The 26600-nt window shown below is 32.9% G+C and overlaps 2 protein-coding genes across 2 annotated transcripts; one reads left to right on the top strand and one right to left on the bottom strand.

The window, feature by feature from the left end:
* Window positions 1-609: 609 nt before the first annotated feature.
* Window positions 610-921, bottom strand: CBG21556 (the record flags this gene model as incomplete). Its single annotated transcript, XM_002632591.1, has 1 exon — window positions 610-921. The coding sequence occupies one exon, from the start codon at window positions 919-921 to the stop codon at window positions 610-612; it is 312 nt and encodes a 103-aa protein (XP_002632637.1).
* A 991-nt stretch (window positions 922-1912) lies between these two features.
* On the top strand, window positions 1913-2533 carry CBG21555 (the record flags this gene model as incomplete). The annotated part of the gene is made up of 2 exons (XM_002632590.1): window positions 1913-2023; window positions 2069-2533. The coding sequence occupies 2 exons, from the start codon at window positions 1913-1915 to the stop codon at window positions 2531-2533; spliced, it is 576 nt and encodes a 191-aa protein (XP_002632636.1).
* Between the last annotated feature and the right edge of the window lie 24067 nt (window positions 2534-26600).

Below are 26600 nucleotides of genomic sequence, written 5' to 3'. Positions count from 1 at the left end.
AAGATCAACTTGGTATCATTCTAACGTTGTCAATCTCAAAGCAGTTTATTTGAAATGTTTTCAGTTTCGAACAATTAGGAGTAATTGATCTTCTGCATGTGACACAAATATTATTGAGTAAAATTAAATATAAAATTTGGGTTAAATTTTATTGGGTCAATGAGAGGGGAATTGGGTCAATGAGAATGGGTCAACTGACAAAAAACTACTGATATTGTGATAAGTAATTCATCTGTACTCCACTTTTTGTTATCTTTGGCAGGCACCAAAAAAATTGGCTCACATATAATAATAAACTTGAAAAAAACTAGCTTTCTAATAATATTTTTAATGTCATGAATTTTTATATTCACTCTGTTTTTTCTTCTGTTTCAGAATCTCCACATAACACTGTTTACAGTTTTCGCAATTTTAATAATGTTTTTTCCGGAAACATTAAAAAAAACGAAAAAAAAAACAATATGTTCCAAACTTGAGTCTTAATTTTCTTCAAAAAATCCACAATCGAAAATTCATTCCATTGTTCCCTTTTTCTATAAAAAATTTCCTGAAACTATCAAAGGCAACAATAAAAAAAGGTTCCAGTTTAGAAACATAAATGTTTATTATTCACAAAACAGGAAAATCAATTTCCATACCAATCATATCAAAATAATGACTCCATTGCTTTCTATTCTTTTCTATCAGTTTGCATTTCTCTTGAGTGATCGTTAGGACGATTGTTGAAGGTGACTCAACATGATCTGATGGTGGTCTTGGTCTCCTATTACAGATTTTTACAATACCGGGAATAGTTTCCGGGGTTATACAAGTTGAATTGCTCAATGATGTCGCATAGTTTCTAGTTAAGCGGGCATAAACTTCGAACTGTTCCAAAACTGGGCAACCATCATGATCCAGGCACCTTGACAGTTGGAACATTTCCTCTTCAAATTGTTCATTCTTATCTTTATACGGAAATGGAGCCTTATCGATTTCTTTTCATAGTGGGAATTTCTGAAAACGTACCTATAGAACTACATAATAAAATTAAAAGCTACATCCATACATTTCTTAGCTTCCTTGAATTTTGTTAAACAAATTTGTTCTTGATCCTCTTGGCCGTAGATAGAAATTGGAAGGAGAAACAAAAGTAAAATATAAGATATCATTGCTGTCTTTGCTAGTTTCAGGAAAATGTTTTATAGAAAAATAGAACAATGGAAAGATTTTCTTGGTGGAGAAAATGCTAAAGAAAACAGATGACTCAGAATTGGAACAATATTTTATTTGTTAAAGGTGGGGGGACAGAGATTTTTCGGAGGTTTTTTGGAGTTAGGGTATGCATTCTACCGTGACGGTGTACAACGCTTAATGTCACTCTGCGTACAGCTCTCGTCCTCGCCTTTATGTATGCAATCGGGCGGCATCTTTTTACCCGCGTGGCTCAGTCGGTAGCGGCGCCGCACCCTCAATCCTCGCCCCCACAAGTTCAACTCCTCGATGGGCATATTTAAACGGAATTTCGAGAACATTTTTTTTTTCATGTCCCCCACCTTTAAATAAATTAAATTTCTCACTATCAATCGTTATAACTTTTAAACAAACGACTGACAAATAAAACAATTATTCTTAAAATGTACAATTTATGAAACTTGTATAAAACGGGAAAAATGTCTAGAACTTTTGTTGACTTTTATTCTGAATAAATTTTTAAAATTCCGAGAGTAAATCTGAATAATTTTTTTCGAACGCAAAATTGGTGTTCGATCAGTACCCAAAACTTAATTGTATACTTGTTATGCAGTTTTTATAATTTTCTGATGATCCAAACTTGAGTCATAAATTTTCTTTAGAAATTTCTAATCACCAAAAACCTCTTCATTGTTCCATTTTTCTATAAAACATTTTCCAGAAACTACCAAAGACAACAATGATTTCCTATATTTTCCTTCTCTTACTCCTCCCAATTTCTGTCTACGGTCAAGAGGATCAAGATGACATTTGTCTGAAAAAATTTCAGGAAGCTAAAACATGTATGGATGTAGGCTTCCATTTTATTCATGCAGTTCTATAGGTACAATTTCAGAAACTCCCGTTATCCAAAGAGATTGACAAGGCTCCATTTTCGGATGAAGCTAAAAATGAACAATTCCTAGATGAAATGAAACAATTGAGAAATTGTGTGCCTCATGATGGTTGCCCAGTTTTGAATCGGTTTGTATCGTATTTTTATGAAACCGAAATGTATGCAAAATATTTTACCAACGCAACTTGTATAACCCCTGAAACTCTTCCCAAACTTCTGAAGACTTGTAACAAAAGACCCATGCCACCATCAGATCGTGTTGAACCTCATTGCGACAAATATGCGGACAGATGTTTAATCAATAAGCTCAAGGAGCAAGGACAGTGCTCCCGTCTTCAAATGGCTTATTTCGGAATGATGCTACAAACCGCTAAAATTATATGCGAACTAGTAGAGGAGAATAGAGAGCAGTGGAGTCATTATTTCAATTTGGTTGATGTGAAAATTGATTTTCCTGTTATGTGAACAATAAAAATTTATCATGCATATATACTGTAATTTCATCTGATATTGTTGAGTTCGTGTAGCTCAGCGACATGGAACCTTCAGTTTATGGCACGCATTATCAACTTTCTCACCTTGTTAATCTCTAAAATATTTGAAATTTCATGTTTCAAATATTTAGGCAGATTACATGATCTGAATTTGAAACTTTGATGGGAAATTAATTATAACCAAGCTCAATTCTTTAATACTTATAGTACTGGAAAACCGGGAAATAAGGATGCAAAATAGGGATGATAGATACTTGCAGAAATGTCTGGATATAAAAGACGAAGAGGAGATTTTGAAACGGAAACCGTAGTGTAAACTGTTTTTTTATGAATATTTGAAATGTGTGAGTTAGAAGATAAAGATGGACAACCAAAAAAGGGGCATCTTGGATTCTGAAACTGATATTAGTCTCCTTCCGAAGAGTGGAACTTATGAGCCTAATATTGGAGGTGCCGCGCCGCTACCGGCTGAGCTCGGCGTCGGAGACGCAGACAGTTAGAAAGATTCGTTGTCTGCGTGTCTAGCCCAGTGAACTTCTAAAATTGTATCTCGAGTCCTAGATTACCTGATGGTGAGTATGTATGGGTTACGGAAGTCTCTAAAAACTTCTAAACTCTCTTCTCTTTTAATTAATTTTTTTGAAGTTAGAGAAACTGAAATTTGAACATGTCATTGATTCAGTTGTAACGAACTAATTGAGAAACCTAAATAAAATGGAAAAGCTGAAACATTAAAAGACCTGCTAGACAAAAACATTTGTACTAAGTTTGTAAAAAGTAGTTCAATATTCAAAAAATAAAGTTTCAGAAAACTGTGACAATAGATTGAAGGAAACAACAAAATGCTTTGTTTGCAGTAGGCATATTTGTATTTTCAGATTGTGGCACTTTGAAAAAATTCCCCTTTTAATTTGTTTTCAAATAGTTTCACAGGTTTTGTTGATAATTTATAGCTTTTACTCTGAAGGCGACTACAGTACTAAATCTGACCTTCCCATCAACATTTTCAAAACATCTTTACCTTTTTTGGTCCCCTCCTTTCCCGGAACTTTCTAGATTTTCCCCTAAACACTATTTACACACTCCTGACACTTTCTCCAGTTTCAAATGAATAGAAAGTCCACTAGACTCTCTTTTCACACAAAGTTTCGGTACAATCTTTGCTCTCTCTTCCCAACTTCAACGTTTCTAATTGATCTTTCGATCCTTGTATTCTTTTCTCCGTGCTGCATTATTTGATCTATTCCCCGAAAACTTCAGATTATGTTTGTACTTTGATCCTTTTGGGACATGCGAAATCCTGATTTTGAATAGAAAATTAAGAATTTTGTGCTTTGATATTTCGATTTTCTACTAGAACCTTACCTTATATAAATATTTTAGTGATAATATGGTGAGTATTTGGTCAGTCTTTTTGATATTTTTTATAGGAACCGAGATACATTGATCGAAATGTTGGCGCCCATCATATACCATTTCTGTAAACCTCTGAAACTCTAAAAATAACATTTTTAGAACTGTAATTTTTTCATTTTTGGAAATTTTGGGTTTGTTCAAATTTCAGTTTCAAACAACAATTTTTAGATGGTTTCAAATATTTTTCCGTTTTTGACTGATTTAAACAGCATCCTATGACATTTAAACAGCATCCTATGAAAAAAACAGAAAATATTTTTGATAATATGATAAACATTTTGTCAGTTGATCACTTTTTGATATCTTTTGTGAAAAAAAAAAATTTCTCACGAAAAGCTTTGAATTTTTTTTCTGAAATTTCAAAAAAAAATTCAAATTTGAAGAACTCGGGCCCTGATTTTGTAAGGATAATTTTAGATGATTTAAAAGTTTGGGTTGTTTTGTAGTAGCCCATCCCAACAAAATTCTGATTTTTGTTTGTGACTTTTCTTGATTTGCAGTTATTCAAAGTTTCCTGTAATAGATGGGTTCTCTACTTTTGACGCAACTTATCTTTGTACCTGTAACTGATATCAAAAAGTAGACAACTGATAAATTCTTTTTTTGATAATCTGATAAACATTTTGTTAGTTGAAACTTTTTGATAGCCTACAGGATACGTGGGACACTACAAACATATTTCATTTTTCTAAACCTCTGAACATAACTTCTCGGAGCTGTAATATTTTCAGGTTTTGATAAATGTTGGATTTTTGAAATTCTCGGTTTCAGATAACAAATTTTTGATTTTTTTTTCAAAATTTGGGTTGTTTTGAAGAAGTTCATTTTAACAAAATTCGAACTTTCGGTTTCAGATTTTCAAACTTTCGGTTTCAGATCCTAATGGAAAGGTTCAGAATTTAGTTACACTTCAGTTTGAGATGCATGTTCCAAAATTGTGTCCCTTTCATTCTGTTTTCTGACTTTGAGAAGAAATTTGTAATTGATCTGTGAACTTATTTTGAACAAAAAGGAAGATAAGAGAAAAACAAACAGTGTTGACTCAGCATATTGATGCACTAAATAATAATTTGAGCCAATTGTGTGAGACAGCAAAACACAAGAATATTTTGGTTTCATTTCTCTGTTTCAATATACTCATGAAGTTATGCCAATTTCTTTTCTTCAATTTTTTTCAGTTTCCTTTTTTAGACTCTACTTTCCGAAATTCCGAAAAACCCCCCATAAATCAAAAAAAAAGTTCATCCCCATTAACCCCAATTTGCATTCCGAAATCCTCTTTTTGGAATCTTCCTCCTTTATATGTAATTTCTATAAAATTATTTTCGATGCATCTCCCAGATAGCAACGTAGGAGATTTCGATCAAAATGTACCTCGTCTAATTTTCCAGGTTTTTTTACAGAGTGGTCCCTTTTTCTCTTGAAATCGGTCACACGAAATCTCTAATTCACTCCATTTTTGAGAAAAAGAGATTAGGATCTAGAATGGAAACATTTGGAAATCTTTACGAATTTTCTGTTCCTATCGTCTTAATTTTATATTTCTAGACTTGTAGAGAATATTTTTTTGAAATTTGTAATTTTTCAATCTATTCCAATTTTTTCTGTTTCAAATTGTAATTTTTAGTGGAAATTTATACAAGTTTTAACAATCGGGCCTCTTTATCCACTAGAAATATAGTAGTATTAATTTATATTTATTTACGTATCGAAATAACACTCTACAATCTCAAGTTTTTTGGAACCTATAATTTTTATATCATCTCACAATTTTCAAAATTGAGTTTTTCCGATTTTTTCTGTTTCAAAATGCTATTTTTTAAAATTAAAACTGTTCAAGCAATTTGGTGTCTGTATCCGATTTTTAATATTTATAATGTTTGTTTTTCAATTTTTCCGCGAGACCTATATTAAAAAGGTTTTCTGAATCAGATGCAATTTTCTAAACCTTTGAAAATTCCTACTTGGAACTGTAACTATATTTATTTAATTTTTAGAAAATTTGGATTTTGTCAGAGTTTCGGCCTCAGATAATTATTTTGAGAGGGTTTCAAATTTCGGGTCCGATGCCCACTTTAACCAAAATATAACGTTTTTTTCAAAGTTTCTTCTCTCTTGAAATTTCAATTTTCAATTCTTTTTTGAATTTTAGCGATAAAAGCACTTTTGAATTCCGTGCAGCTTCTATTAATATATATGTATATCTCACTGTGCAGTCGGAAAACAGATTTTTTTCAAATTTGAAAACTCCCAATTTTCCGGTTTCAACTGGTAATCATGAAATTCAGATATTGATAATTAATTAGTTATGATTGTTTTCCCGATTGTGCCTAATATAAGCATTCAAATCACAGGAATTTCAAACGTTCATGTGATTTCAAAATCTTAGTTTCTCAATTCCGAGTTCCAGTTTTTCTGAATTTTTTTCTATTTCTAAAAAATGAGATGTAAATTTTCAATTCAAGAAAAATGTGATTAATGGCCATTTCTGATAGAACAGTAACATAAAAAACTGTAACAGTAATATAACTGCACTTTTACAATGTCAAAGTTCTACAACGTCACATTTCTATCACTTTCTATCCCTTCGAAATATCCAACTTTTTTAAGGTCCAAAAAATTCTTTTTGTTTCCAATTCAGTATAATTTTCATAAATTTAATATGAAGCCGTCCACATTTGAGAAGTATAGGTCCCCTCATGTTCTCCAAAGAAAATCTCGACCATAAACATTTCGACCTGTACAAATTTTTCCTCTCTACGTCATAAATTTCTGTTCGCTCTTCTTCTTTGTCGAGTACTAGAACTATTTTTTTGGTGGTTTGATCTCATGAACTTTGATATTGTTAGGAAAAAAGAGAGACTGACATTGATAAAAGACAGAAGACACGAGGAGAGAAGAAAAAGAGGGCAAATTATTTTGGTTCCATTGAAACAAGACAAAAAGGACGAGGAGTACTGTAGGAAAAGGTTTTGGTTGTTTGATTTTGGATGGAGGGCAAAATGTGGTATAACGATGGGTGTGATGTTTGACTATTTTCTAGACGTGTGTGTTTGATTAGAAGCAAAAAAACTGATCATTGGAAATTTCCGGGTCAAAAGTTTTTGGAAGCAAGAGCATTGTTGCAAATGTGCTCTATTGAGGATTTTCATGAAAATTAAGATACCCGCAACCTAATGAGCTACACTGTCACAAAGTCGATATGGGAAGATCTTTTAAGCTTATTTTGGTTTAAAAATCAAAGTTTTAGATAATTCGAAAGTTCAGACGGTTTTGGTGCCAAATGATAGATCTCGACCGGGCCCATCACGCTTATATCATTTGAACCGGAATGCGGTCCGATAACATATCGAAAAATATGCTTAAATGACAAAAATCTGATTTTTATCAAATTGGTCGAAAACTGTCATTCAAACACATTTGTCGACATGTTATCGACCGGGATCGGCTCGAATGATACAGGCGTGATGAGCCCTGTTGAAATCTATCATTTGGTACCAAAACTGTCTGAATATCTCTAGGGAAGAGTTATCAGCCGACCCGCTTGCAACTATCTTAAAAACAAGATTTTCAGACAAGTTTGATACAAAAAATTGCTGAAAATTTTTTTAATTTTATGGGTACTATGGTCAAAAGTATTAGAGTAGCCCCTATACCCACCACATACAATATCAGACTCCTAGGGCGATTTTGAATTTTTCCATTGCCATGGTGTTTTCGAGTTCCTCAGAGATTGTGTCTTAATTTTGGAATTTCTAAAAAAGAAAAACCACATTTTGAGATCAATTGATTCGTGAAATTTCGTAAAACTCTGATAAAGAGTAAATCTTGAAATCGAAGCAGTAAAAAAAAATTAAGTTCCAAAATTAAAATTAATAAAATTAAAAAGCGATGAATAAAATTAAAATTTCAAAAGTCTTTTTAAAACCAATTTGAAACATTTATAATTTTTTATTTGAATAATTCATATTCCAATATCTTCCCTTTCTTTTAATCTTTTCACCCCCACTTTTTATTAATCACCGATTCTAAGATTCCTGTCTAGTTTTTCCCTAATACATAGTCTATTCCATTCTCTTATCAAATCTTTTTTTTTCAAAAAACATGTTTTCTTATCATATCATTTTTATTTATCTTCCAATAATAGGCACCCCTTAACTGTCTATTTTGATCTTTCGCTCCCCAAAAAAGTAAATAAAAAACAAAGTTTCTTTTGCAAAAAGAAAAGAAATCTGATCTTTTGATTTTTCTAGGTTAATTCCATATTTGCATTTTCTTCTTCAAAGGAGTCTGAAGATGAAAAAGTGTAATTTTCAAAGGTCAAGAGATTAAAAAGGGGATTAAAAAAGAGACTTCTTGAATATTAGGAAATTGAGGATTAGGATTTCGGCGAAATAAGGAAAACTTTTGGGTTTTGAAGATTCGAAAAAAATATTAAAGTGAATGATAGAAGAATGAGAAAATCTGAAAATGATTTTCGAAATTTCAGTTTCTAACTTTTCAATGTGCGATGTTCCTCAAACAAGTTATCAGAAATGTTGAAGTTACAAAATAGTTTACCCAACCCAAACTACTAACTTTACGAAAAATATGGAACAGTAGTTTAAAAATTCTAGAAGTTTCTTGACTTGACTTGAAGATAGGGGGTATGAAAAACTGTGATAAATGTTAAAGGTGGTGGGCGGTGAAAAATTTTATTGCTTTATTTTGTGCAGAAATCCAAGTTGGTCCCCATAAAAATAAAGAAAAAATTCAAAACATTCCTTCATTGAGAAAAACGGCATTTTACCGGCAGTTGGCCTAGAAAACTCACACCTGGCCGCTAGGCCACCGGCTCCCACTTTGACTTTTCGATGCTCAATGAAGGAATTTTTTTGAATTTTCTCTTTATTTTTATGGGGATCTACATGGATTTCTGCACAAAATAAAGCTATAAAATTTTTCACCGCACACCACCTTCAAGTTAACAACTATAAACATCATTAATCTTCCTGTAAAAGATATCAAAAAATGGTCAACTGATAAAATGTTTATCAAATTATCAAAAACATTTTTCAGTTTATCACTTCTTGATATCTCTTACAGGATGGAAGATGAATAAGGGAATTCTGGTTGCTTTCGAATTATCCATTATTTTTTACAACTGAAAGTAACTTCTTGAATCTGTAATTTTTTTTTATTTTGTAGCATTTCAGAAAGATTTTCGATTTTCGGTGACTTCATATATTTTTTCTTTCAAAAAAATTATGTTTCCAAATGTTCATAACTAATTATCTGTTCTTTTACTAGTAATGATATAGCGTATTAAACTTGAAGATCCCTTTAAACATTTTTCTCGTCCCTAAACTCTAGTATTCGATCCCTTATATTTACCCCAATTATAAATGCCATAGATGTTTACGATAATGTTCCATCCATACAAACCTACCGTACAATCCTACGGAGATAAGTGTACACATCCTCCGACGGACACAAAATCTCATACAGGGAAAACGGATCTGTACGTTTCTACTTTGACCCCTTTGATGTTGCTGATCATTGAAATAAGGTATTTAGCTTTTTGGAATTGTTCTTCCTCTTTTGTGTTAGAGAACAAACACTTGGGACGGGGGGAAACGTGAATGAACAAGATCGGATTGTGAATCTTTTGATTTTGAAAAGTGAGCAAAGAATACCAAACTACATACATAGAGAGATCCTGATTGTGAGGAATGTTTGTACTCTAGAGATCAAAAACATTATTTTCGAAAATTCTCTGTTTCAAAACTTTCATAAGTTAATATGTGGTAATTAACTTCAGTAACAGTTTTTCACCCTGCAAAAGTTAGCAATGCAAAAAGTGAAAAAAGTCAAACCTAAAGTCCTAAAAGAGTAGTCCAGAATTTTTCGATTTGCTTGAAACTCTAAGAGCATATTAAACAAAAATATAGCTTTAGTTTTGTAGTTGACAACTTTTTTGTGCAAATTTATCCAAATGAGATATGTCGTTTGTAACCAAAAAAATGCCAAAAATGTCAAAATTAACAGAAACCCATATCTCGCTTTTTTGGATTTGTATAAAAAAGTTGTCAATTACACAATTAAAGCTCTATTTTGGTTTAGTATACTCTGGAATTTTCTGACAAATTGAAATTTTCTGGACTACATTTGTAGAACTTCAACGTTGACTAGTTTTTACACAGAAAGTAAACAATTCTTTAACCTACACGTAATATCTTTCATGTCCAGTGAAGTAAATAATGCATTATTTGAAACACTATTTTCTAAATTTTGAAGTTAAACGTTTTTACATTTACAGGAATTCGGAATACTTCCTGACGAAAAATTCGCGGTTTCAAAACTTTGTGAATTTTGAGATTTCAAAATGCTCGTTAATAGCAAAGGCAACCTAGTTGTTTCGATTTCCGAACAAATTTAAAAGTTTTCAGAAACCGTGAAGGACTAGAAACCCAGAAATTTATATTTTCTGTTCCATCTATACCACCCTTCATTCGAATAAAAATTTCAGTTTCACAGCGTTTGCTTCAGAATTTTTGAATTTTTAAAACTCATTGTGAAGTGGTTTAGAGGAGAGACTGAATTTTTCTGATTTGTTGGTCCAGTTTGGGTAGAAGTTATGGTTTTTGTTGGACAATTTGTTCTAAAACTTCAGATGAAAAAAAAAACTGAAAATAATTTTCTCACTATTTTATTGCAAGCACATTTTCAGTGAGCAATTTGAAACCGCAAAATCTCAAAAATCAATTCAAAATGCGAAAGATTTTCAAAAATCGTCATTTTCTGGAAACATCTAAAAGGCTCTGCAATTATTTTTGGAATTTCCACCATCAAAACCAAAATTAAATTTTCGAAAAATGTCAACAATTACAATTGTTAAAATTCACAATTCACCGTTCAATATGATTTCTCACTGAAAAAAAGTGTTAGAGATAAAACAATGAAAAAATGTTTTCAGTTTTTTTTTTCATCCGGAATTCTAGAAAATTTTTACAGGGGAGTACCTCCAGCAGTGAAAATCAAGAAAATGGAACTAATATCAGAGCTGAACAAACATTCAGGACAATTTCCGAAATTCTGAAACAAACTTTATGAAACCGTGATTTCTAATATTCAAATTATTATAAAAATTCGTAAATAAAACCTACATAGTAAGTTAGTAATACTGGTTTTAATTATCGATACAAAATTCCACATTCTTTAAATAATCATGTGCTTTGATCCCAAATTGGAATTGATGTTTTAATCGAAAAAAGCAAAAAAAAATTCTGGAAATCTCATAAAAAGGATAGAAGCCTTTTAATGTGCAAAAGGCATAATCCTCTTAATCTTTTTTGTGATTAGGAAGTGGAAGTCAATCTGGAATTTTCTGTATTTTGTGTTCTTGACATTTCCAGATATATCCTTTTTTGTAACATTCTATCAGTGAAATTTGAAAAGACCTTATGCATGAAAAATTGTATTTTGGGCGATTCCCCTCTAGAAACAAAAATGATGAAACAGAAATTTCATATCTCATATTTTTTGGTCATATTTTTTGGGGTTACAGTATGCATTTGAAAAAAAACTACTGTTCCATTCTGTTCATGAAATTGGTTGTCTCGGTTTCGTAAACTATTACTATTTCGGCTTTTTTAAAGAACCATTTTTCCCCATAATCTATTTCCAAAAATAATGGTTTGGATCATCATTCCGATCAAATATTACAATTCAAACATTTCGCGAAAAATTGTCGATTTTTCCCAATAAAAATGAACATTTTGTGGGTTCAGCTGCCCGGATTACTGTATAGTTGCATTTCTTCCACAATCAGCCAATCTCGACGATTCAATTAGAGCTATCATTCAATATAATTCACTAAACAAACTTGTCTTCAATCAACGAATTTTCAGACATTTTGCGAAATTTATGAAAATCTTGAAACAGTAATTTTCCTCTAGATTTCGCATTTTAGGTGGCCCAGAAATCCAATGTTTGGTTTTCTAGGACAGTATTTTGTTTTCATTGGTTTTGAACTAACGGAAATATATTTAACGTATGAGTAGGCACCACAACAAAATTTTCAAAATAGGTTTTTCCCAGTTTTTATTGTTGGATTGTCTTCTCCTACTTTATAGAAGTCCATTCCCAAATTTTCAGCGAAAAATCTTCATTCAATCCCGAGTTACAGACCCTTTTGTGACTTCTGAAAAGGGGAGAAACATTTGGTCGCCCCGCCCCTTTCATTGCGGCGCCTACGTATGAGATTATCGAATCAGAATCTTCGGATATCTTGCAAAACTTAAGAAAATCTTAAAACAGTAATTTTTATTATATGACAAAAATTTTTCAGATGCTCTAGAAATCCAAATTTGGGTTTCCTAGGCTATCACTTAGTTTTCTACAATATTTCACTCTTATTCTATAGAACATTTTCAAAATTTCAGAAACTTTGGGATTTGAAACACTGTAGCAATTTTTCCAGATAGCCTGAAAAACTATTTTTCGGTTCTCTAGGCCATTATTTTGATACTCGAATCGATACTCGATATTTTTCAAGATTCATTTTGCTGAGGATCCAAACATTTGAAGTTATTCATAGAAATTTTATACACTCACTGAAACATTAATATTATTTTTTACTTGATGAATATTATTTTGGCGGTCTAGAAAATCACTTTTTTGGTTTTTCAGGTCATCTTTTGAATTTTCTATGATTCCTAATTGTTCTTTTGACGATACCCAAACCAACATTCTCGAAAATTTTTTTAAAAAGTTTTGCTGACTAAATGAAACACTAAATTCTATAAATTTGGTAGGCAATTCAAGCGGCCTGAAAACTACCCTTTTGGATTTCTAGGCCTTCATATCAATCTATCAATGTCCGAAATCCATCAATGCCTCGAAACATTAGGGAAAATTGTGTATGGGGAAAAACAGTAATTCTTGGTACTCGATTAGTTTTAAGTTCTGAGCTTTGGTATATTTAATGATCTAGAAATCCATGGGTGGCCTAGGAATCCAAATTTTGCCCTATAGGACACCAAACCATCTAATTGGCTTAGCAATTCAGAACTCCTAAGACAGCTATGTCGACTAATTAGCTCCGAAAGTTTCAGCTTCTAGAAAATTCATTTTTTGAAACATTAATTTTTTGGGAAATTTTTGAATGCTGTTCTTCAATTTTTAGCTTCCAAAAAAATGTATACAACGTCCCTATTTTCTCCATTTTCTCTATTTTAAAGTCCAAACATTCAAATGTTTTTTTTTCACCGAATAATAATAGGATTAAAGATGATAGATTCAAGTTGAAAATGGAAAAATCACATGGCTTTTAGGAAATCACTAGACAGTTTTGTACATTTTTGCGTCATATTTTATGGTTGAAAACGTACTAAAATAGACTGAAAAATATATAGAAAAATGCAAATTTTTAAGGCTCTCGTGTCGACGAATTTGATTTTGTGAGGTTTTGAATTTTTGGATTTTGAAGAGGAATTTGCATAAATTAGGTGTTATTGATGATTCAGTGAACAATTTACAATATTTTGAGACAGAGATCACTGAAATTTTTTTTGACAATTTATTAAATTAGAGATGAACGCTAAATTGAACAAGTGTTTTTTGAAAACTCATTCATCAAAATTATGAAACTGTGAAAATTTTCAGTTTCAGAAAAGTAAGATTTTCTCAAACTTTTTCAATTTTTCGCTGTGAAATCTAGATTTTGAATCAGTAAAAAATTGTGTTTTTTTTTCCAAATACTGAAACTTATGATATTCAAATTCATTGGAATTTACAGAAAAATTGCTTTTGAAAGGTACGAAAAAGATGTAATCAGCAAAAATTTAAAAATCTTTTAATTTAAATGCGATGAAACGGAAGAAATATGAAATTAAAAATTCTGATGATTACTATAATTTTTTGAATTTCTTCTGAAATTTCACCACTACTTTTTACTATTTTCGCAACATTCTTGTCCTACAGTACCCCAAAATACTTCCTGTTTCGATTTCCCAATTTAGAAACGAAGCTATAAAAACACTCGATGTGAGTTCAGATAGGTCAAAAACTGTTTATTTTGTTACTAAATTTGTCCCATTATTTATTTTACTCGGTGTCAATTCCCAAAAATAGCCACATTGTTGATCAACTTTGCCCCTTTGTATCTCGTAAACTAAAACAGCTAACTTTAAACTGTCAACTACAAAAATGTGGGAAATTTTATGCTCTACATTTTTTTATGCTCTACATCAGAGCTGGTATCTCAAAAACCGTCATAGTTAGACTAGAGTTGTTTCATATGAAAATGTAGGAAATTTCAAGCTCTACGTTTTTGTATCGGGCAAAATTTTTATAGCTTCTTTGGTTTTTGAGATACAAGCGTTCCATGTTAACGACACTCTGTGCCTCCAGGTAGTAGAAAATCCCACTGCGAGGAGACACAGAAAAGCGAGACTCTTTAGCTTCTCTGCATCTCTTCAAGCTCAATCTTCAACCTCGTGAATCTCAAAAACCAAAATAGCTGAAAAGAAACTATTCAAGATCAAAACATCAACTTATTCTTGCCGTATTGTATAACACCATTGACACACTCTCGCACATAAAACATATAATACCCATTGAGTGCATTGAATTTTCTCCCCGGTTTCCCCCTATCGCACCGTGTGTGTCCGTGTACAAACATCAGCAGCAACACTTTTTGATCTTTTGATCTACCCGTTTTTATTATTCCTCTTCTTTTTTTCCTTGAGGAGTTCAAACTAAACACCTCTATTTATTTGCTCTTCCTTCTCTATTCCCTTATTTCTCAGTATGCTTCTTTTTTTTTCATTTTTTGTATTCTGCACTTCTGATCCCTTTGAACTAGGGGGGATACTTTGTGTGTTGCACCCTTCTCCCCCCTTCTCCTCTGTCAGGGTCCTCTTTTTTTGAGCATTTGTATCTCAAAAACGGTGAACGCTATTCAAAAATTGTCAACTACAAAATTGTTAAAAATAAGATTTCAAACATGTTTGTAATTTTAATTTTTGTTCTAGCTTTTCTAGTTTTCAAGTTACACTTCTTTGAAAAAGAGCTCTCCAGCAAAATGTCTGTTTCGTTGATTTCTAGGCACCTGCAGTGTAATAAAGGCAAACTACACTATGATAGAAAGAGGAAAAAAAGTGGGGAGGAGGAAGAAAATTAATTGAGAAAATGTCACGCAATGAACTTTTGAACTTTTCGGGATTGCCGCCTTTTTTTGAAAGAGGGGGGTTTAGGTTTGCACTTGAGGAAGTGTGGGGAGGATTGTGTTTTGATATAGATATGTGTTGTGGGGTATCATTTTTGGGATCTTTAGTTTTTAACTTTTACTGTTTCGAAAGGGTCGTATGTTCATTTGTGTAGAAAGTTTGACACTGTTCCCTCTGTCCCATTCGATTTCATAAAAATAAAAAATTTTCCAGATTGTCGGTCCCACAAAGTATAGTTCAGCTTTTCAATAATTTTAAATTAAAATTTAACTATTTCAGAGAGTTTGTAACTTTGGAAAATCCTAAAATAGATATTGAAATGAATTAGATATAATTCGCAATTTTTAACCTGAAATTTTACTATTTCAAAGAGTTTGTGAATTTGTGGAACTCTGGAATATATTATAATGTGAAGTTTATTGGGAACTTTTTTCTTTTGGAAAATTCGAAGAAATATGATTTTTTTTTCAAAATCAATATCTTCGCACAGTGATATTTGGTTAATATGCTGATTTTCGCTAGACTTTATTTTTCAATTTTCTGAAACATTCTTTTTCACATTACTTTACAATTTATTTTCGTTTCATGAAGTTTATTACAGTGGTTTGATAACTTTGCTATTGATATTACTGAAATTATTCTTTTTAGATTTTAAAAATTCGACAACTTTCTTAATCTCTTTTTTGCAATTTCGTTTTACTGTTTCCATTGTTCGTAATTCTTCTTCCTTTCAATTTTTTCCAATTCTAAATCACTTCTTTTAAATTTTGACTTCAATTTTTTCTTTCATCTCTTTATGCTTTTTATTTTATCAATCATCTCAAAATCTTTATTTTACAGGTTCATCAAGAAGTCGAAATGCTACAAAACTTCGTATTCTTGAAATTATTTTCCCCAGTTTCAAGATGTTCTTAAACTTATTTGTGTGAAATTTTCTATCAATATTTGAGCATCGCTGTGTATTCTTCTCACAGTTTTCTCGGTTCCTCCAAAAAATATCAAGAAATTTTCAACCCCTATTGTAGCTCTTTCAAACCATCAGCTCTATTTTTCTGCTACCTGATCTCTGTTGTCAAACATCATCCCCATCCAACAGGAAATCGGAAATCGACCCCACTTTTCCATGTGTCCTTTTTTCCTTCATACCGTATAAAAATCACCGTGCTGCTCATCTTTCCCCTGTTTGCGCACCTGGATACTCTTCAATATTGTGCACGAATTGTGCTCTTTTGGTTTTCGCTCAATTCCTCTAAATTTTTAATTGGGATGTTTGGTTTTTAATCTTTTCCACAAATCACGGAACTTGTTGGTTTAGCTGTTACATTTTTACATTTTTACATGATCATCATCCCTATTGTTCCTTTAATATTTCCATGACCATGGTCTCTTGAACACTGGAAAAATGTGACTGTGTGTCAGGTTTTATTTACTCTGTCTCTCTTAGTCATTAAAAGCCGAGAGGTTCGGAGGGTACAAAAAATTTTGTGATTTCTACAAAAATTGTCCTCGTCGCCCGATGATGACGAATAGACCTGTTCCTCAAAGAGGAAAAAGAAAAATACACAAAAGTTGTGGTGCAGAATATTTCATAGTTTATGTACATGGTATTTGTGTCACGTGGTTTGTAGTTGTAGGTCGGAAAATTGCATAAATGTCAAAAATCATTTTCTGACATTTCTGGAAAAAAAACTATCTTAAAATGCTGTTTCAGTTTTCTGATTTTAAGAGGTATGATATGAGTGATTGGTCATGGCCAAAATGCAACAAAAATTTTGGAATCAAAAAATCTAAAGGTTCAAAGTCTCACTAAATTAGTTGGTCTGCATTTTCGACTGATTATCTTCGGATGATTTCTTCAAGAGACACGAAAAAATAGTTTTGTCAAAATTCGGTTCATATGTATAAGCCCCTCGAGGAGTTGAACTTATGGACCAAATATTGGAGGTACCGTACTAGAAGCAACTGAGCTACGGGGTCCCAAGAGACAGCTACGGTCGCAGAACCGACCGATGACATTTTTCATAATCTGAGGCACTCAGCTCTTACTAATTAAAAAAATTGAAGCTTTAGATACTTTGTTTTTGAAACAGTAATATTTAGACTTGATTATCAAAGACTTCAATCATCTGAAATAATAATTTATGATATTTTGTGTCTAACTGCTAAGCTTTTAACAAACTGAATGTACAGCAATCTCATAAAATTTAGCTCTATAACAGTAATTGTTTGACATTTTAGACATAATTGTCACATACTTTTTCATTACAACAATTTCAGAAAATCTGCATTTTCTAGGCCAGCAAATCGCGGCAGCAACTATAGTATCCTTTAGTAGTTCTATTTAACATTTCTGAATTGAGTTTTTAAGCCACCAAATGAGGGATTACTAGACCACCATGTTTTCTCTAGATACGTTTCAGAAAGATTCTAATTTTTAAAGACTTTACTCATACTTATACCGGTACAAAAAAAACGTTTCAAAACATATGGAATCTTTGAAACAGCAATTTTTGTCTTCTTAGTGTTTGAATCGGGTTTCTAGGTCATTAGATTACAGTAAATGCTCTAACTGTAATTGGACTATTTTCCCGAATGTTTGGGATACAAACATTGTTCCAAAATGAAAATTTCGAAACATCAAGTTTAGTCCTTTTATTTATTCTCGGAATTGGGTTTTGAGGTCATTAAATGACAATCAGTGCTCAAACTCTACATTGAGCTCAAATATCTCGGTTCCTATAAGATATAAAAAATGTTTGTCTACTTATAAAATGCTTATCATCACATCACCAACGTTTCTATAGTTCACAAATTTTCGATATCTCTTATAGGAATTGAGATAATCGAGTTTAAAGTATACTGTAATTTTTGAAGATGCCTTAATTTTGTTGAGCAAGTTCAATGCATTTTTGTTGATTACGCAAATGAACACTATTTATTTCCTAGATACCTAGATGGTTATTTAAAACGGTAACTTTTGTGTTGTCAGCTGTCTACACCTCAAACGTTCATATATCAAGAACTAAAATGGCTGTCAGAAGTAGTTAACTACTAAACTGTGTGAAATCTGACGGTGAACAATTTTTAGTCAAACGTTCTGAAGTAGATGTTACGGTTCATGAGATAGTAGTAAGGCGGCACCTCTGATTTTGGGCTCACAAGTTGAACTCCTCAAAGTGCTTAAATTAGCGAAATTTCGACAGTTATGTTTTTTTTTTCTTTTTTCATATCTCAGGAGGACATAACCAAAGGATCAGTCAAAATTGTAGACCAAATTATTTAGCAAGACTTTGGAACTTCAGATTTTTATTTTTTCAATTTTCAATTTTTAGATACACACGAGACCGAAGCATCAATTTCTCATTTCATAACGATAATAAACCAGAAAACTGAAACAGGCAATTTTTTGATCTCTCCTTATCAGGAACCAGTTTCTTCCTAAAACGTCCTAGATCAAATATTTCCTTTTTTCTTCATCATTTTAATCGAATCAAATCAAGTCTCTCTCTCTTCAATCCAAGAAACCCGTTTTTGAAAAAAACTCATATCATTTATTTCGCCAATTGATAATAGCGGTGACTACAAAATTCACTTTTCTCCTCAATTTTCACGTAGACAAAAAAAGACGACAAAAAGGGCGAAAAAAGAAGACTAACCTAATTCGATTAAAAGAAGAGGCATATGTACAAAATATACTGAAAGTTCACTTCTGGGTGACGTCACAAGTTTCAGCGAGCGCGGCATGATTAGGTTATATAAATGTTTTTGGGAGAGTTATTACGAAAACTTGATATTCAATTTTCCAAGAATTCGAAAAACGAAATTTTGATCTAATTCGGATCAAGATCTAGATTTTGTTCTGATGAATTTTCTAGAAAGCATATAAAATAAATAAATGCTAATTAGCCAATTGAAAATTTGAATCAAAGTTTTCGGATTCAGATTGTGCGATTTGCTTATTGCGATAGAACATTTTGTTCATGTTTCATCACGTTTCTGAAATCGGAAAAAAAGTGCTGCTGAATTAATTTTTTGTCATTGTACATAAATGGAAGACTCTCAAAATGAATTTTCAGCAAATTTTTGATTCTAGTTTAGAATTTCTAGGACAAAACGATAAGAAATTTGTTTTCCAAGAATTTAGAACCTAGATTTGAAGTTCTTAGAGACTAGATTCGGGTTATTCGTCAAGAATTTTCTCTTAGTTTTTTTTTGCCTAATTAATTAGCTAGTTATATATTTTTTTTTAATTTGAAATTTTATTTAGTATTTGGAGTATTTAATGATGGTATTGAGAAAAGTCAGGATTTCCAGATTTTTCTCAAGTTTTTGAAACGGTGAAAGAAAAAAGTAAATATATAATAAGATCAATAAGAACTGTAACGATTTCATTTTACACAAAGTTTCTGAAACAGAGATTTATTTCAACCAGAAAAACGTCAGAGCTAACTTCGAGCCAATTCATCTCGGTTCTCGTAAACGATGCCAAAAAAGTTATCAAGTAACAAAACTGTTATCATAAAATTACAAAATTTTATCAGTTGTTACTTTTCGATATCTTTTACAGCTGTCGAGATAAATCGAGTAAAAGTTAGAGGATTTTTCCAAAAATTTTCACAATTCGTATATCATTTTAGCACGTTTTTAAAGATTCATCAGAAATTCGCACTTGGAGTCATGATAGCACTTTCTAAAAATTTTTGGCAATTTAATCAAGTTTTTGAAACATCATTTTTCTACTAAAGGTATTCATTCCATTCAGAACATTATTTTAAAAAAGTTTCACAGTTGTTAGAAACAAATAGCATTACTATCTAAAATTATGTTCGCAGTTCCATCAAGTTTTTGAAGCAGCGAATGTTTTACAGAAAATCAATTTTTGCTTTTTGGAGATGTTCAATCTTTTTGAACCTAACAGTTGCAGTCTTCATAATGTTTGTTATTGTTTCCTCAATGTTTTACAAAGATTATTGAAGCAACGGAAAATTAAAAAAATCTAATATGTAGAATGTCCCCCTATTTTTTTTTAACTTTGAGCCAGTTTATCTCGCTTCCTTTAAAAAATATCAAAACAATGTTAACTGACAAAATACCTTTGATATTATGAAAAACATTTTGTGAGTTGATCACTTTTTTATATCTTTCACAGAAAAGGAGATAATTGAGCTCAAAGTTAGGTTTCCTTCTTTTCTTCAAAATATCCATAGTTTGTTGATGGATGATTTTGGTACAAACTTTTCGATGTTTTATCAAAGTGTTGCAAATGTAACTTTCTTACTTTTTCTAATTTTAATTGACTTTTTCTTCGATTTCATGCGAATTCAAAATGTTCCCAAAACAATCACTCTTCAAAAATTTCTTACTGTATTATCAAAATATGAAACAGCATTTCCAAATTACTTATACTTCCACAACCATTCACTTTCCCTTTTCTTGCAACTATATCATTTCGCTCCCATTGAAAGACCACAGTTCCACTCTCTCTCTCTCCGATTCTTCGCAAATACATCGTATTTTGTAGTTTTGATCTTTTGATCTTTTCCCTCTCTCACCATTCACCTATTCTTCTTGCGAAACTCTCCCGCAAGACAGTCCTTCTCGAGGCCACACATTTTGCACTCTCTAGAATGTTCCGCCCAGTCAGAGGAGGCGAGAGAGTGTGATGGGATGAGAGACGCAGAGAAAAAGAGGGAGGGAGAGACAACAAACAGTTGGTTGGAAGAGATCAATTAGTTCTTGTGTTGGTGGTTTGAACTTGAAATGTGATGATGTTTCTTTTTTCGTTTTGATAAGAAGAATGTGTGACACTTTTTTGTTCTACTGATAAAACATTTTCTCTCTTTTTCTCTCTTCTACAGTACCTTTTGGTGTCTTGTTCTTCTAACCATCATCATAGCTCAAATCAACAGGTTTTGTTTTCTGTTTCTTCAGAAGAGCAAAATGTTATTTTTTAGTCTTCAAAATTTCCGATTTTCTTTAGATCTATCTGATCTCTCTGATCTTTTCTTGATCCCTTAGTTTCCCCCGATCACATTTTGTTCCACGTTAGCTAACCGGTTCTATTAGGTTGGCGGGAAAGTCTTTGTCACTTTTTCAATAGTTTATTTCTCAAAGAAAAAATAACCGAATAATTAATTATATTGTCCATCATTATCAACAACATGTCTCCAACGTTCCCTCAATTTATGGATTCCATTGCGGTAGAATCCAGCCGGGCGTGAGGCAAAGTATTGTTTGAGTGCCGCTTCGACCGCTCCACGGGAATTGAAGCTTCTTCCTTCGAAGGCACGTGTCATATCGCCAAATAACCAATAGTCGGAAGGAGCAAGATCAGGAGAATACGGGGGGTGAGGGAGAACATTCCATCCATATCCCATCAGCTCCTGCTTCACTTGTTTCGAAACATGTGGGCGAGCGTTATCATGTTGATAGTACACTTTCTTGTCTTTCAGGGCCGAACGGTCGACTGCTTTCTTGAGGTTTCGTAGTTGAGTAGTGTAGAGGTCTCCAGTTATTGTTTTGCCCTCGGGCAGAAGTTCCCAGTAGATGGGGCCGTCCACTCCCCACCACACAGAGAGCATAACTTTTTTCGGATGAAGGTCGGGTTTGGGGACATCCTGTGGGCTCTCTCCTTCTCCAACCCACTGGGATTTCCTGTGGTGATTATCGTAGAAGACCCACTTCTCATCTCCGGTTATTAGCCGGTCCAGCCATCGATCGCCCGCGTGGAGAGTGAGAAGAGTAATCGAATCGTCGACTCGGCGGTCAAGGTTGGCTTGAGTCAGGTGATGAGGTATGAATCGACCAAAAAGTTTTCTCATTCCAAGAGACTTCAAACCTTCAAGGACTGTGCTATGGTGAACTCCGAATGTGACAGCTAGTTCACGGCTAGATTGAAATGGATCCGATTGCAATGCGTGCTTCAGCTTGTCCAAATCCAACTCACGGGGTCTCCCAGAGCGATCCTTTTCATCGAGCGAGAAGTCATCTTTTTCGAAACGATGGAACCAATTGCGAATAGTATTGTAGTGAGGGGCATGTGTGTTGTACACATTCTTCAAGAAAGTTTCCGAATCCTTCATCGTGGTGTGAGATAGGAAGAGGTAAATCAAAACATGTCTGATGTGAATAGCAGTGGGAACAAACATATCGTTTCAATTACAGATGAGGAGCAGGAAGGAGATGGGGACTTGTTTATATGGAAGGTTCTTATCACCTTGTTATTCACTAGAGTCGATATCATACACAGCCTCCATATACGAGAACAGTGATTAAACAAACAGAGTGACAAAGACTTTCCCGCCAACCTAATATTTAAAAACATTTTTTTTTGATTTTTTGAAAAACTAATTTTGTCCTTTTCCCCCATAGCTACAGAAGTGACATCAAACACCAAAATGTTGTACAGATTATTTGTGTGTACAGGGCTTAGGCCGTTTGCGGGGGTATGAGGGAAGGACCCGGTTTTTTTCCATGCAGATCTTTCACAAAGATCATCAAGGTCGATTGGAATTTGAATTTTTTGGTTAGGTAGATTGAAATGCGGAGATAAGTTCTTGTTGACTGTATTTCAAGGTCTATATTTAGTTAATTTCCTATAACCAAAACGGCGTCGGAGATCCTTAGCTCGCCAACTTCAAGCGGCCATATCTCAAAAAAATAGTTATCAAAAAGTTGAAATGGACTACATTGTGTAAAATTTAATGCTCAACATTATTGTAGTTCAGTATTTTTGAATAAATTTTACGGTTTTTGAGATACAAGTCTTTGAACACTCTCCCCCTTTTCTGGGGTACCTCCTCCTTCATTCGAGCCGCGAACTTCTAGGTTTGAAGTTCAATCGTCTATATCTCGAAAACCAACAATATTATGAAAAAGTTGCTAACTACAAAATTGTTCAGCATAAAATTTACAATAAATTTGTAGTTGACACTATTCTTGTAGCTTTTGTAGTTCGGGAGATATAGGCGCGCATCATTACCTCCCATCACTAATTCAACCCCTCCGAAATCAAGCGCCCATATGTCAGAAAAAATTTTGGAAGCTAAAATGTGTCTACTTCAAAAACTTTCAACGTTAAATTAAACACAATTCAATAGCCGTCAACTTTTTGATAGCTATTACAGTTCTTGATTTATACGCACTTAAAATTAGGACCCTGATTTCTGGCATGTTCTATCCTAAATTCGTGCCCGCCAACTTCTAACGTCTATATCTCAAAAACTTAAACCACTATCAAAATGTTATTAATTAACAAAATTGTGCAAATTTTATGTTCTATATTTTATCAGTTGATCATTCTTTGGTAGCTACATTAGTTCGGGTGATACGTGATCTCGAAGTTAGGCGACCTCCTTTTGGGGTCCGAAACTTCTACCCGCTATACCTCTAGAACAGAAACAGCTCTTTAAAAGTTCTCAACTAACAAAACATCCCAAATTTTATCTTTTATATTTTTCGTCAAAAGTTCTCCCTAGCTTTTCGATAAAGAGACCTTTGGACCCCTTTCCTTCCCGAAACCCGTTCCTCCAATTCTTCCTCCTAGACATATTATCCCTTGAGAAGTCAATTGATAAATTTCGCCCGATCAAACCCATCCTGCAATATACAAAATCATCAAATATCTTTCAAAGATCCTTGCGTATCTTTTTTTCCTATCCGATACATTTACATGCATCCCGATTGAAGGGAGATAAAATGTGATACCAAAACCAGACACCACCATATCCTTATATATTCCTATTTTCCTTTTTCTTTTATATCATCATTATATCTTTTCTGCTGCCCCACAATCCTCTCTCTCTCCGAATCGCCTCTTCTTCTTCTTCTTCTTCCTATCATCGAAATTTGATCCGATCAATCACCAAAATATGTGTGCAGGAGAAATTTTGTTTTGACTGGACAACAAAAAAATCAACCTTATTTTTTTCTCCAAGACTTTGAACTTTTGATTTTTGAGAAAGAAGAGAAACAGTTTATCTTTTTTCTCCATCACGTGGGTAACTCTAACTGATCATTGAGAAATCGGCAAATACCGTCGTCGTCATAAAAATGGTGTACTAGAGATGGAACATTTTGGAAAATAGAGAAAAAATAGAGGGAAAAATAGTTTGGCGCCTATTCTCTTTTTTTTTGCTACTTGTAAATATTTAATTTTTCCCTTTTGCAGAGAGAGAACAAAAACTTGTTTTTTTTGCCAAAAAATACTTGTCCTTTTGTGTTTTCAGGTGACGTGAAAAAGAATCAGAAGATCAGCATCCTTCAGACGGTGTCAGCCGTCTATACACTTTAAACGGTTATATATCAAGAACCAAAATAGATATCAAAAAGTGGTCAACTCCGAAATTGTTAAAAATTTTATGTTGAACATCTTTGTAGTTGAACGTTTTCAGCTGGCTAATAGGTTTTAGAAATACAAACGTTTGAAGCTGATATCAAGCTTTTTCCCTGCCTTAGGAGACTCCGAGAAACGCGTTTGCACGCTGAAACTTTAAGAGCTTGTATCTCAAAAACTACGTTAGCTATCAAAAAGTGATCAACTACTAAATTGTGTGAAATTGTATGCTGAGCAATTTTGTAGTTCAGCGTTTTTAGATAGCTGTTACGCTTTTTGAGATATAAGTGTTTTACGAGCGTTCCCCTCACACTAGGCGACTCCGAGAAGCTCTTCTTCAAGCTTAAACTTCAAAAATCCATATCTCAAAAACTACGTTAGTAATCAAAAAATGTAAATTGCAAAGTTGTGTAAAATTTTAAGCTCAACATTTTTGCAATTGATTGTTTTTAGTTAGCTATACGGCTTTTGAGATACAGACGTTTGACTAAAAAACGCCAAAGCGTCTCTTTCTTAACATAACTTTCAGCGCTCGTATCTCAACAACTACGTTAGTTATCAAAAAATTGTCCACAATAAAGTTGTGTAAAATATCATTTCCTACATTTTCGCAGTTGATCATTTTTTGATATCTTCCGTGCTTTTTAAGATATATCGCTTTCTTTGCTTCTGATAAGGAAATTTGATATAATGTTGATATTCTGATCTGCACGCGCGGAGACACAGGACAAGTCCAAACATTTTCCAAGAAAACGAAAACTGGTTAAGATCAAAATCCAATCATTCAACTTTTAATAAGTTTGAATTTCATTCGGATCACCTGCTTCTAATGTGTTTTGACGTCTTCTTCCCTAGAATCTATTTTGCAGAGGAATCATAAAAACTTTAGGGGGTTTTCCTGGAAACCGGAAAATTTGATTTTTTCTTGTTCTAGATGTGTCGAATTTTTAATTTATGAATTTTCAGTCGAAACCATTGTTTATTCATAATAATCTGAAAGAAACTCTATCTTTGAAAAATCTACTTTTTCAAACAGACAATTGCTGTTTCAAAACCTTTAAAATTTCAGAATCCAGTTTTTTGAAACTATTTGAGAATCTATTCGGCTTCCACGTATTTTGTAGTTTCTAGTCTTTCACCTTGTTGATTTTCAATCTTACGTGATGTGTGTGTGTCGTAGGCTCCAACCTTTTTAGGCTCCGCCCACTTTCTAGGAAAAAAGAAAAGGGCAAATTTTTCCTCTTCCTTCTCTGATTTTTTTTCTAAAATCATAGTCCAATTTCTCTATCGTTTTTCGTTGTCTGTGCTGCCACACAGAACAATCAAATAGGCTCCGCCCACTTTTCATCTTTCAGTCACTAGTCAACAAAAGTGTATCGTCCATCATCTGTCCATGAAAAATCAAAAATTCGATTGATCTTCGATTTATCGATATTATCACCACTTGATCGTTTCATTTTGTGATTTCCAGTTTTGGTGGGGGTTTCCCGATTAGGCTCCGCCCACTTCTTTTCTGTCATGTCATGTAGTTGTGGTTGGTGTGTGTTTATTCATTCGTATTAGTCAACCACACACAACCCACCTATTGTATTTGATATATTAATCTTTAAAATTTTAATACTGATGTTACATATACTTTTATATCCAAAGTTCAGTTTTGAAAAAATTACTTTTTCAGAATTTTTTTTGAAAATATGTTTCTTTGTTTTCGTGCTCAAAGTGAACAAACTTTATCCCAGATAGTTTTTGGGATTATACTGGTAAATCCTTGGACCTTTTCCTCCCACCAATATTTTTTTTCTGACATCTTTTTTGGATTAATGATTGATTTTTGGAAGTCAGAAAATATTATGGCAGGGATCTTTGGTGGCAAAACAGTTCTTTTAGAAAAACATTCTGTACTTTTTGGAATTGTAGATTTTCAGATTTTCGAGCATTTTTTAGATTCTTGGGAACGTCAGAATTTCCAGATTTTTTAGCATTTCCAGATTTTTAATTTTCTTAAAATCCTCAAAAATTTTTCTTAAAATCCTCAAAGATTTTCTTAAAATCCTCAAAAATTTGATTTTTCTAATTTT

The sequence above is a fragment of the Caenorhabditis briggsae genome (genome assembly GCF_000004555.2).
Source record: "Caenorhabditis briggsae complete genome, chrIV, whole genome shotgun sequence".
NCBI lineage: Eukaryota > Metazoa > Nematoda > Chromadorea > Rhabditida > Rhabditidae > Caenorhabditis > Caenorhabditis briggsae.
Note: the sequence above shows the minus strand (reverse complement) of the source record. Positions and strands in the feature narration are given on the sequence as shown.